At 36.8% G+C, this 12,098-nt stretch overlaps 2 protein-coding genes across 2 annotated transcripts; both read right to left on the bottom strand.

The window, feature by feature from the left end:
- Positions 1 to 761: 761 nt before the first annotated feature.
- On the bottom strand, positions 762 to 5,529 carry LOC133764282 (olfactory receptor 5W2-like). Its single transcript, XM_062197955.1, has 2 exons — positions 5,514 to 5,529; positions 762 to 1,711 (listed from the first exon to the last, which is right to left on the bottom strand). The coding sequence occupies exons 1-2, from the start codon at positions 5,527 to 5,529 to the stop codon at positions 762 to 764; spliced, it is 966 nt and encodes a 321-aa protein (XP_062053939.1).
- Positions 5,530 to 10,747: 5,218 nt separating this feature from the next.
- Positions 10,748 to 11,680, bottom strand: LOC133764281 (olfactory receptor 5W2-like). Its single transcript, XM_062197954.1, has one exon. The coding sequence runs from the start codon at positions 11,675 to 11,677 to the stop codon at positions 10,748 to 10,750; it is 930 nt and encodes a 309-aa protein (XP_062053938.1). The 5' UTR covers positions 11,678 to 11,680.
- Positions 11,681 to 12,098: the final 418 nt, after the last annotated feature.

Here is a 12,098-nt window from a genome sequence, read left to right as displayed (position 1 = left end):
TGTAGAATTCTCTAGCATATAAACTAGTGGATTTGTCATGAAATGTGAAGACAAAATTATATAAAAGATTCATACTAAATACTCAGTAACCCTAAGAATAATTTAATGAATGAATAAAATATTCTTCAAAGAAACAAAATTTTGCAATGCTAACATGAAAACTATAAATACATGTATATTTTTTTGAAAATAGAGGGATACTTATTTAAATTGGAGACACATAATAAAGCATAACATATTTCAGAAACTGTGAAATATTGGTATGTTGTAATAGAGAAAATATGCAAAATCCATTAGTATCTTCACTTGGTACCAGGACTTTCCTTTGATAACAAAACAAAGAGATGGTCAAATTCCTAATATAAATTGGCATCACACTCACACACACATATTTTGTATATATATAGATAGATAGATATAAAAGTTCTGCAATGCTTCCATGCACTTCAGATCACTTCTAGAATATTTAAAATACCTACTATAAATGCAAATGTTATGTAAATAGTTGTCAAGGTAATTTTTTTGGAATATTGACAAGAAAAGTAGTCCTTATATATTCATTGCCTATTCATATTTTTGAATGAATATTTTCCACCTGTAGATGTTTGAATCTGGTGATGCAGGGCCCTCAGGTGTGAAGGATCCAATACATTATATTACAATATTTGTTACAAATTTATTTAATAGTAATAAAGTTGAGGAAGCTAACCAAGAGCATAAATGTGTGTGTAAATATAAATTTATAGTGCATGCCTAACTACTTAAATCAAAATTCTATTCTTCATTTTCTTCAGAGCCTCTTTCACATCCTTGTTCCGCAGGCTATAAATCAGAGGGTTCAACATAGGAATCACTAGGGTGTAAAACAGTGAGGTCATCTTGTCCTCATCTAGGGAGTAGGAAGAACTTGGCCTGAAGTACATGAAGAGCATGGTGCCCTGGAAAATGGCAACTGCAGTTAAGTGGGAGGTGCAGGTGGAGAAAGCTTTGAACCTCCCCTCAGCAGAGTGGATCTTTAAGACTGATAAAATGATATAACAGTAAGAGACAAGAACTCCCGAAATAGTACTCAGTTCAACGAAACCAAAAACAGTGAAGATTGCCAACTCATTGACCTGTGTGTCTGAGCAGGACAGTAGTAGCAGAGGAGGGACATCACAGAAGAAATGATTAATTTCATTAGACCCACAGAAACATAAGCGGAATGTCAATGTTGTATGTGTCAACGCATCTACCATTCCCACCAGATAAACTCCAACCAACAGTTGGAGGCAAGCCTTGCTGGACATGTTGACTGTGTAGAGCAAGGGGTTGCTGATGGCCTTGTAGCGATCAAAGGCCATCACTGCCAGCAGCAGACACTCTGCATCTGTAAAGATGCAGAAGATGAAGAATTGCAGAGCACAGCCAATGGCTGCAATTGAATTGTTTTCGACAAGTAGGTCCACCAGCATCTTTGGCCCAACAGCAGTGGAGTAGCAGAGGTCAGCAAAGGAGAGGTGGCTGAGGAAAAAGTACATTGGGGTGTGCAGCCGGGAATCCAGTCTAATTAAAATGATCATTCCAAGATTTGCAGAGATAATAACGAGATAAACAACTAGAAATACAGAAAATAGGGTCACTTTCACCCCAGAGTTATTGGTAATTCCCAGGAGAAAAAATTCAGTTACGGAGGAGCAATTTCCCTTGTCCATTCTTCTTTGTTCTTGTTCTAAGCTCTAAGAAAAATCAGCAAAAGAAGAATGGGTTAGGATTTATCTTTTCCTGACTTCCAAACAGTACATGAGAGTGGAAGATTTGTGTAGAAGTTAATTTGTTGCTTAGGACACTTACCTGCTTTTGGGGTGCCTGCTTTCAGTCCAGGAACCTTTATTTTGTGTCCAGCTCTCTGCTCTTGCACACTCTCGGAAGCAGCAGGTGATGGCTCAGGTTCTCAGGTCCCTGCCACCCATTTGTGAGATCTGGACTGAAATCTGAGCTGCCTGGCCCAGATTTGGCTGTTGTGAACATTTGGAGGGTGAACAGCTGGTGGAAATTCTCTTTTACTGTATCTCTGCCTTTAAATAAATGAAAATCTAAAAATAAGGCAGAACATGTTTTATTTCTGTAGATTATCTTCTTATTCTGAGAAAATAGCCCAGGCAAGTAGTACTTTCTATGAGACATTTTCATGTGAATAAAAGGCAATATTTGTCTATCAAAGTCAGTTCATAAATAAAATTAAGTAAGACTAAAAATAATTCTTGAAATGTGAGGTACATCTTAGCCACTTTCATTTAATTTCAGGGTCAGATTTGAATAAAATTAATGCTGGCTCTAGATTTAAAATAATATGAAATAAATTGAATGTTAGATTAACAGAAAGGAAATATAAGACTGAACATCTCTTGTATTTGATATAAAAACCATATTTATTACATGGTTATTAAAATAAAATTCATTTTATCCTTGAAGATTGTATGGTATAGTGATGAATTAACATATTATGCTAATTTTCAGATGGAGAATCTTTAGAGTTGACTGAACTGTGAAACACATTTTTATGCACTATTCTATCACTCTTCAGCACTATTATATCACAGTGTTTATAACCTCTTTGTATTACTCAAATTGTTCCATGAGAAATCCCAAAGAGAAGTGATAAAAAACAGCAAACAGCAGAATAGAATGAGTATGTTTTTTTGGGTTGCTTTTAGATAGGTATTTTCATTAACATGAGAATGGAAAGAAAAACAATGATTATTTTTAATTATATGGGCTCCTATTTCCTATGATTGTACATGCATTTATACATGTATTGGAGGTGTATGTATGTGTGTGCTTACCCGTTGATAAATGAACATTAGAAGGCTTGTGATGGTCTGACTCTTATTTCTCCCAGACTTAAAAATTTTGGTATAATATCCATTTGGACTTGAGTTTACTAATATTTGTATTTGTAATATGTTAACTCAGTTATTTGAATAATAAGAGAACACATTTTAAATTTAAATGCACATTGTCACTTGCATGAATGTTAATGATTTACTTATGAGTCTTGACTAACATATAAATAAATGAAAATTTTGTGTTCTTTATACAAAAGGCAAACTAGTGAATCCATATAACATGAAAATATCATTTGCCCAGTAGATTTCAAGTTTAATTAATTGTGTAATTAGGTATAGAATCATTCCTTTACAAATTCCTAAATACTCAATTCCTCATGTTTCCAAAATAAGGACTAGTTTTTCTCTCTGCTTTACATTATCTATTCGTTAACCTACCTGAGACGAAAAAGTCCTTTTGTTCTCTCTGGTACCTGAACAACCAGCTCTCATTTTACCTCTACCTTGTGATAGTTGGAACTGAAATGTATTATGCTTCTCTCTTTATTCTTATGTGTTACTCAGTGATGGTTAATTAGGTTACTATTTCAGCATTTTCCCCTGTGAATATATGCAACAATTTTAGCAGAGGTTGAACTTTTAGTTATTTAACTCTAATTTATATAATTGTTCAATGGCAGAAGTTTATTCTGTATAAGGTTGCACTGTGAAACACTATGCTTATTTGTCACAATGCATTTCAAGTAAATATAATTTTTTTTAAATTGAATGTATGTTGATTTGTTATTATTAAAAGTTTGATTAACTTCCTAGAGGTATTTATTTTTCCATGGTGATGGCTTTCTTAAATCATGAAAGAGAATTACTTGCAGTTTAGGACATCTAGAGATAAGCAAGTGAGAGAAATATTATAATATGTGTGAACCTCCAGATCATATTTTTTCTTTTTTTTAGTTTTTGTTTATGGATTTTTGAAGTATATTATTCATTTATTTTTTATACACATGCACTTTGTTTTTTTACTCCATATATTAGCTACCACAAATCAGGAAAAAAAATGTCTGTTATTTGTCCTTTTGGATCTGGCTTATTTGACTATGAATAATGGTCTCCAGTTGCATACATTTTGTTACGAAAGACAGGATTTCATTCCTTTTTGTGACTGAGTAGCATGTGCGTGTGTATGTGTGTGTGTGTGTGTGTGTATGTATCACATATTCTTTATCCAGGAATCAGTTGATGGGCATCTGGTTTACTCCATATCATGGCTATTGTGGATTGAGCTGCTATAACCATGGGAGGTACAGATACTTCTATCATATGCTCTTTTTATTTCTCTTGGCTATATTCCCAGAAATGGGATGGCTGGGTCATATGGTAGATCTGTCTTCAGATTTCTAGAGAGTCTTCATACTGTCTTCCATAATGGTTGTATTAGTTTATAATCAGACTAACAGTGTATTAATGTTCCATTTTCTCCACATCTTCACTGCATTTGTTATTTTTTTTTTTGATTTTTGAATGAAAGCTATTTTAATTGGGTGAATTGTGGTTTCTATTTACATTTCCTTGATGGCTAGTGGACCGGATTATTTTTTCATGTTTCTTTTGGTCATTTGTGCTTCATCCTTTGCAACATGTCTGTTCATGCTTTTTTCCCATTTCGTAATTGGATTTTTATTCTGTCATTGTTGAGTTTTTTGAGATTTTATATATTTGGGATATTAATCCTTTATGAGATGCATATTTTGAAAATCTTTCCTCTGATTTTGATGGTTGCCTCTTCACTTTGTTGAGTGTTTCCTTTGCTGTGCAGACTCTGCAGACATTGATGTAATCTCATTTGTCTATTTTTGCTTTTATTGTCTGTGTTTCTGGAGTTTTATCCAAGAACTCTCTGCCTTTGTCAATCAGACTGATTTCTTTTTTTAGATTTATTTATTTGAATGACAGAGTTATAGAGAGGCAGAGAGAGAGAGACAGAGACAGAGACAGAGAGACAGAGAGAAGGAGAGAGAAGTCTTCTACCAGCTGATTCACTTCCCAGATGGCTGCAATGGCCAGAGCTGCACCAATCTGAAGCCAGGAGCTTCTTCCAGGTCTCCCATGTGGATGCAGGAGCCCAAAGACTTGTGTCATCTTCCACTGCTTTCCCAGCCATAACAGAGAGCTGGATTGGAAGTGGAGTGGCCGGGTCTTGAGCTGGCCCCAACATGGGATGTTGGCACTTCAGGCGGTGGCTTTACCTGCTGCACCACAGCTCCAGCCCCAGTGAGACTGATCTTACGAGTTTGTTCTCAGCCATGACATTGTTTGTGATTACAAATTCTATTTACTTTTGTGTTGGTTTTATATCTACAACTTTGGTAAACTCTCTTATGTGTTCCAATAGTCTCTTAGTGGAGTCTTTTGGTTCCCTTCTATATAGGATCATGTTATCTGCAAACAGGGATAATGTGACTTCCTTATTTTTATTTGTATGTCATTTCTTTTTCTTGCCTAATGGCTGTGGCTAAACCTTACAAAACTGTATTGACTACTAATTATGAGAGCGAGCTTCCTTGTTGGTTCTTGATACCAGTAGACACACTTCTAGCTTTTTCCCATTCAATGTGATGCTGGCTATGGGTTTTTCACATATTTACTTGATTGTTTTTAGTTGTATTCCTTCTATATCCATTTTGCTTAAGGTTTTTATCATAAAAGGCAAATTTTGCAAGTCATAGTATTCTATTTTTGATAAATTTTAACTTATATTAAAGTGTATTTATTTTATTCTTATTTATTTGAAATTTAGAATGATAAGGAGAGAAAGATGCTTACACACACACACAGAGAGAGAGAGAGAGAGAGAGAGAGAGAGAGAGAGAAAGAGAGAGACATGTTCACAACATCTAGAGCTGAGTGTGGCCAAAGCAGGAATCTGGGACTCCATTTGGGACTTCCAGTGGGTAGCAGGGATCAAGGTACTTGAGTCATTATCTTTTGTCTTCCAAAGTGCACATTAGTAGGAAGCTGGATGGGAAGTGGTTGTGAGACTCAATCAAAAGCACTCAGGTATGGGATGCCAGCATCCCAACAGGCCGATTAAACTTCTGAATCTCAATGCCCACCTCTAATTAACTGTAAAGAACTTCATCTAATGCCTATATTTGACTTCTCTTTACTTCACACAAGAGAGTTAGATCTTAAAGATCCCTATATAAATCAGATCTGAGTTTTCATATGTTATAATTTTCAAATGGGTGAGCAACGTGCATCTCTTTAGTTTTGAGACTGATGACAACTTAATTTTAGCTTTAACACAACTCAAACACATTCCTGCTGTGGTGCTGCTTCTGAAATTATATATATATATAAATATATTATAAATAAATTATATATATATATGTATATATATATATATGTATATATAACACACAGTAAAACTTCCAATCGGCATGGTTTGAGGGCATATCATGAATGAGAGAAACATCTCTCATTTTTTTTTTATATTGCTGTGGTTTCCATACGCTGTCTCCGAATCCCAGAAATAATATCTTCCTAGAGATATCATTTGCCTGTTGAGCTTTTCCAGAAAATCAAAATGTTTTCACTCAAGGCTTTCATGGCGGCACATTGATATTCTGAGATTTTGAATGACATTAACAGGTGTAATTGTTGCTGAGTCTTATATAGTCCTTCTAATGTATAGTCATGTCTAATTTATTATGAAGCCACTTCTAGTCTTTGATCTCAGTAAACTAGAGTAGGACCATGGACATTTATAAAATATTTAGGAGTACTGGTTGTTGTCCTGGTTGTTCCTGGGAGACTCAGATGAAGTTCCAGGACCTTTGTTTTTGCCTTGCCCAGTCTTGACCATTGAGGTCACTTGTGAAGTGAACCAGTGAATGGAAGATCTCTCGCTCTGTCTCCCTCTCCTTCTCTCTCTTTCTCTCTCTCCTACTCTCTCTATAACTTTGACTTTCAAATAAAAAAAATCTAAAAATAATTTTGATTGCAGCTAGATAAGTGTCCTTTGGTTTAACTATTTCCAAAGAATACATTTACAAAAATTTAACATTCATCACTTTAATATTCATAGCTACTGTATGTGCTTTAATGTGTGTGTGTTTATTCCACCGACACTACACACTTAGCACATTATTATTTTAAAGATTTGTTTAGTTATTTGAAAGGAAAGTTACAGAGAAGCAAAGGCAGAGAGAGAGAGAGAGAGAGATCTGCCCTCTGCTGATTCCCTTCCCAAATGGTCACAATATCTGGAACTGGGCTGATCCAAAGCCAGGAGCTTCCTCCAGGTCCCCTACAAGGCGGGGTGAGTACAAGGGCCCAAGCACTTGGGCTATTTTCCACTGCTTTCCCAGACCATAGTGGAGAGCTGGATCAGAAGAGGAGTAGCTGGGACTCAAACTGGAGCCCATATGGTTTGCTGGCATTGTAGGTGGCAACTTTACCTACTACACAACAGCACTAGCCCATAGTACATTATTTTTGTTGTTGTTTTACAAGTAATATATTCTCAAGAAAAAATAACTGGTGCTTTTGCTTCTTTTTATATTCCCCTTTTTTGTTCAGGTGCTATGCTGGGCTTAGGTGGAGTCCAAAGGCACAGTCATTAATCTTAGTGTGTTTCTCATATTAAAAGTAATGAGTAAGAAATCAGAGCCATTCACTCAACAATGTTCTGATGAACACTGCTATTTGAACCAAGCTACTGTCTGGCAGGGATATTAGATGGAGGAAATGATGAATTGAGAATTTCATTAGAGGAATCTCCTCAGGCCAATCCATTTTCCTTTCTGAAACCCAGCCAACACTTTTTTCATTATAATTGAAGTGGAATAGTCTCCTCTGTTGCTGTGCATTTGTTCTGAAAGGAGGAGCGAGGTAGAGGCAAGAGGCGAGGAGTCACCACACAGACACCGGGAGGCGGGTGAAAGCAGACCAGAGGTGAGCAGCCTGCAGACTCATTTATTTCAGTTGGTATAGCAGCTTATATAGCCGTGGCAGCCAATCTGGTCAAGGGGAGGTTTATACCCTAACCAATCACAGCCTGTTGCCAGGCAGGCTCCGTTGCCAGGTGGTTTCCCAGGGGGTTTCTGAAGCCATTCCTTTATAACTGACGCTCGCTTGCCAGTGGCCATCTTGGCATGGCTTTCTCATTCCACCACATTCCTCCATTTTAGGGCCTCATGAATTGTTGATCCATCTTTCTATGATGTTCTATGATCTTTCTACTCATATGCATGCCAGTTAAATCAAATTTACCTTTTTTTTTTTTTTACAGGCAGAGTGGACAGTGAGAGAGAGACAGAGAGAAAGGTCTTCCTTTGCCATTGGTTCACCCTCCAATGGCCGCCGCGGTAGGCGCGCTGCGGCCTGCGCACCGCGCTGATCCAATGGCAGGAGCCAGGTGCTTATCCTGGTCTCCCATGAGGTGCAGGGCCCAAGGACCTGGGCCATCCTCCACTGCACTCCCGGGCCACAGCAGAGAGCTGGCCTGGAAGAGGGGCAACTGGGACAGGATCGGTGCCCCGACCGGGACTAGAACCCGGTGTGCCGGCGCTGCAAGGCGGAGGATTAGCCTAGTGAGCCGCAGCGCTGGCCAAATTTACCTTTGATTTCACAGGTATTTGAAGGGAGCACTTTTTAACTCTTTCTATATTTTAACAATGTAATTGAACTTATACTGCCCTGTCTCACTAATTCATTTAATTAATTCATTGTCTGGTGTACCTGAACAAAACATCAAAAGGAGAGGAAGGATATCAAAGAACAAATAATTAATTGCAACAAATCAACAAAAACCTAAGCAAAAATGTTGATATTTTATCTGTTTTAATATCCAAAATTCCCACTTTTTTACAGCCATGAGCACAGGGAACATCCTGCTGGGCAGGTGGACTGTATAAAGCAAGGAAAACATTGCAAATGCCCTTGTACTGATTAAAGGTCATCACTGGCAGCAGTAGATAATCTGCATCTGCAAAGATACAGAAGTTGAACAATTGCAAAACAAAGCCATGGAATCTCAGTGAAAGGAATTGATTCAAGAAGGAGCAATTTCCCCATTTACTTTATTTGCTATTCTTCTGAAATACTGAAAAAATGGTCAAGAAAATGATAGGTGAAATTTTTAACTTCTCTTAATCTTCAAAAATATAGAATTTGTGATTCATGATTCATTTCAGTTTATCACCATCTTTATTCTCAGAAAAGAGTACAGACATGTTTTACCCTTGAAATAGACATTGCCGTGTTGTTGAATTTATTTCTGACATCAAAATAATGAACACTAGGATATTTCTGTTCTTCTTGATTATGTTTACCAATTACTTAGGCATTTAATGCATTGTAATGAGGGGCTGGCACAATTGTGTTGCTGGTAAAGAGGCCACCTGCAGTGCTGACATCCCATTTGGGTGACGGTTTGAATCCTGGTTGCTCCACTTCTGATCCAGCTGTCTCTTATGGCCTGGGAAAGCAGTAGAAGATGAACCAACTCTTTGGACCCCTGTACCTATGTGGGAAACCTGGAAGAAGCTCCTGACTCCTGGCTTTGGATTGGCGCAGCTCCAACACTTGCAGCCAATTGGGGAATGAACCAGTCGATGAAACACCTCTCTCTCTATCTGCCTCTCCTCTTTCTGTGTAACTCTGACATTCAAATAATTAAATAAATCTTTAAAAAATATTGTAATGAAATTTTCTATGTAAATGAATCAATGTTTGGCTACCTTATATTTATCTATTTGTAAGAAAAAACTGTCATCAAAGGACTTATTACTTGTACTACAAAAGAGAAACACTGACATAAATTGGAATCAACAGAATACTCTATATTTATCTATATCTTTGAAATTTAAACATTATTTTCACTTAAAAATAGAACTATAAAGAGGAGTAACAAATATGTATTTTGTATATTGGCATTCAGAAGTGCTCTTTTGTGACTGAACATTTGAACATTATTAACAAAATAAATCTAAATTAAATACAAAAGAATCCAAAGCTGTTTCCTATGTAGGAAAGTGCAACTTAACATAATATGTAAAAAGATTGTAATTGAGGAGTATATTTATATAATGAATAGGTGAGTCTCAGTCATTGAAAATAGCTGAGCTTCAGGCAGTCCTAAAATGCTAATTGATCACATGACACTAAAACAACTGCTTCATCACACCATGCCTTAATAGCACAATGCCTAGCTACAATAAACCAATCAACATTTTTTTATATGGAACTTCCTTTTCCATCTGTCTATAAATACTAGCAGTCCACACTGCCACGTGGAGCTCTCAACAGCTCTATTAGATCAGGTTTCTGCCAGTTTCATGAATCATTCTTTGCTTAAACAAACTCTGCTAAATTTACTTTATCTAATTTTTTCTTTCAATGGTGTAAAATGAAAATACTATGGCTGGCCAACTTATTGCACAAACCAGGAAATAACTAGAAAATAAGAAATTTTTGCCAAGTGAAGTATGCAACTTGGAATTCTTGCAGAAGCTCTCTGTATTAGTCAAATTCTCAGTGATATTCTAAAGTGTGTGAATCATAAATTACATTAGATAGGTTAAATATTTACTACTGATTGATATTTCAAGATAGTGTTCACTAACTTTGGATATAGTGTATACTGCAAATCTTAAAATAGTTATTATAGTTGTCATTAAGCCAATCAAGTTTAGGGCAAAATAAAGATGGCACATTATTTAAATTGAAGATACACAAGAAATTTATTATATTTAGGAAGCTCAAAAATATGGAGGAGTTATAGGTTTGGAAAGTACAATTTCAATTAAAATCAGATATTTGATGTTATATTCTAATGTATAATTTGAAGAAATCAAAATATTTATTTAACATGTGTGTGTAAATACACATATTTATTTAAAGTCTGCCCATTTACCTTAGCACACACGGATTCTCAGTTTTTCGAGAGCCTCTTTCACATCCTTGTTCCGCAAGCTATAAATCAGAGGGTTCAACATAGGAATCACTAGGGTGTAAAACAGTGAGGTCCTCTTGTCCTCATCTAGAGAGTAGGAAGAACTTGGTCTGAAGTACATGAAGAGCATGGTGCCCTGGAAAATTGCAACTGCAGTTAAGTGGGAGGTGCAGGTGGAGAAAGCTTTGAACCGTCCCTCAACAGAGCGGATCTTCAAAACGGATGAGATGATGTAACAGTAAGAGACAAGAACTCCCGAAATGGTACTCAGTTCAAGGAAACCAAAAACAGTGAAGATCACCAACTCATTGACCTGTGTGTCTGAGCAGGACAGTAGTAGCAGAGGAGGGATATCACAGAAGAAATGATTAATCTCATTGGACCCACAGAAACATAAGCGGAATGTTAATGATGTATGTAACAATGAATCTGTCATTCCCACTAGGTAAACCCCAACCACGAACAGAGAACACATCTTGGTAGACATGTTGACTGTGTAGAGCAAGGGGTTGCTAATGGCCTTGTACCGATCAAAGGCCATCACTGCCAGCAGCAGACACTCAGAGTCTGCAAAGATACAGAAGATCAGGAACTGCAGAGCACAGCCATGGATGGAAATGGATTTATTCTTGGCCAGTAGATCCACCAGCATCCTGGGCCCAATTGCAGTGGAGTAGCAGAGGTCACAGAAAGAGAGGTGACTGAGGAAAAAGTACATTGGGGTGTGCAGCCTGGAATCCAGTCTAATTAAGATGATCATTCCAAGATTTGCCAGAAGATTAATGAGATAAACAACTAGGAATGTGATGAATAGGGTCACTTTCATCCCTGGGTTATTGGTAATTCCCAAGAGAATGAATTCACTTACAGAGGAGCAATTTTCCTTATCCATTCTTCTTTGATTCTCAATCTAAATTCTAATGAAAAACATCAAGAGAATGACACATTTGGGTATGACATTTCTAGATATTCATAACTATTTTTCCATGAGGAAATACATGACCTTTTTCTGTATATTTTCTTCTTTACCTTCAAAAATCTCCCAGGCAAGTCCAGTTTTAAATAGCCTTTATTGTGTTAGAAAGCAATCTAAAAATGTCTAGCAAAAGAAGTTGAAAATCTTTATTTCTATATGTCATTCTGGAGGTGAGTGGCTTTTCTTGGCCCCCTCCCTTACATTCAGACAGTGGATTTGAATAGACTAAAAGCAGGTTCTTCTCATGATGATATGAAATATATTTTGCGGGGGGCTCCAACCGAAAAGGAAGCAAAGTTGCTAAGCCTTCTCTCGACAAGGCCTCTAAGCCTTTGCT

This window comes from Lepus europaeus, chromosome 7 (genome assembly GCF_033115175.1).
Source record: "Lepus europaeus isolate LE1 chromosome 7, mLepTim1.pri, whole genome shotgun sequence".
Classification (NCBI taxonomy): domain Eukaryota; kingdom Metazoa; phylum Chordata; class Mammalia; order Lagomorpha; family Leporidae; genus Lepus; species Lepus europaeus.
Note: the sequence above shows the minus strand (reverse complement) of the source record. Positions and strands in the feature narration are given on the sequence as shown.

Coding starts and splice junctions, on each gene's coding strand:
- LOC133764281 (XM_062197954.1), bottom strand. CDS start 11,677: ATGGATAAGGAAAATTGCTCCTCTGTAAGTGAATTCATTCTCTTGGGA.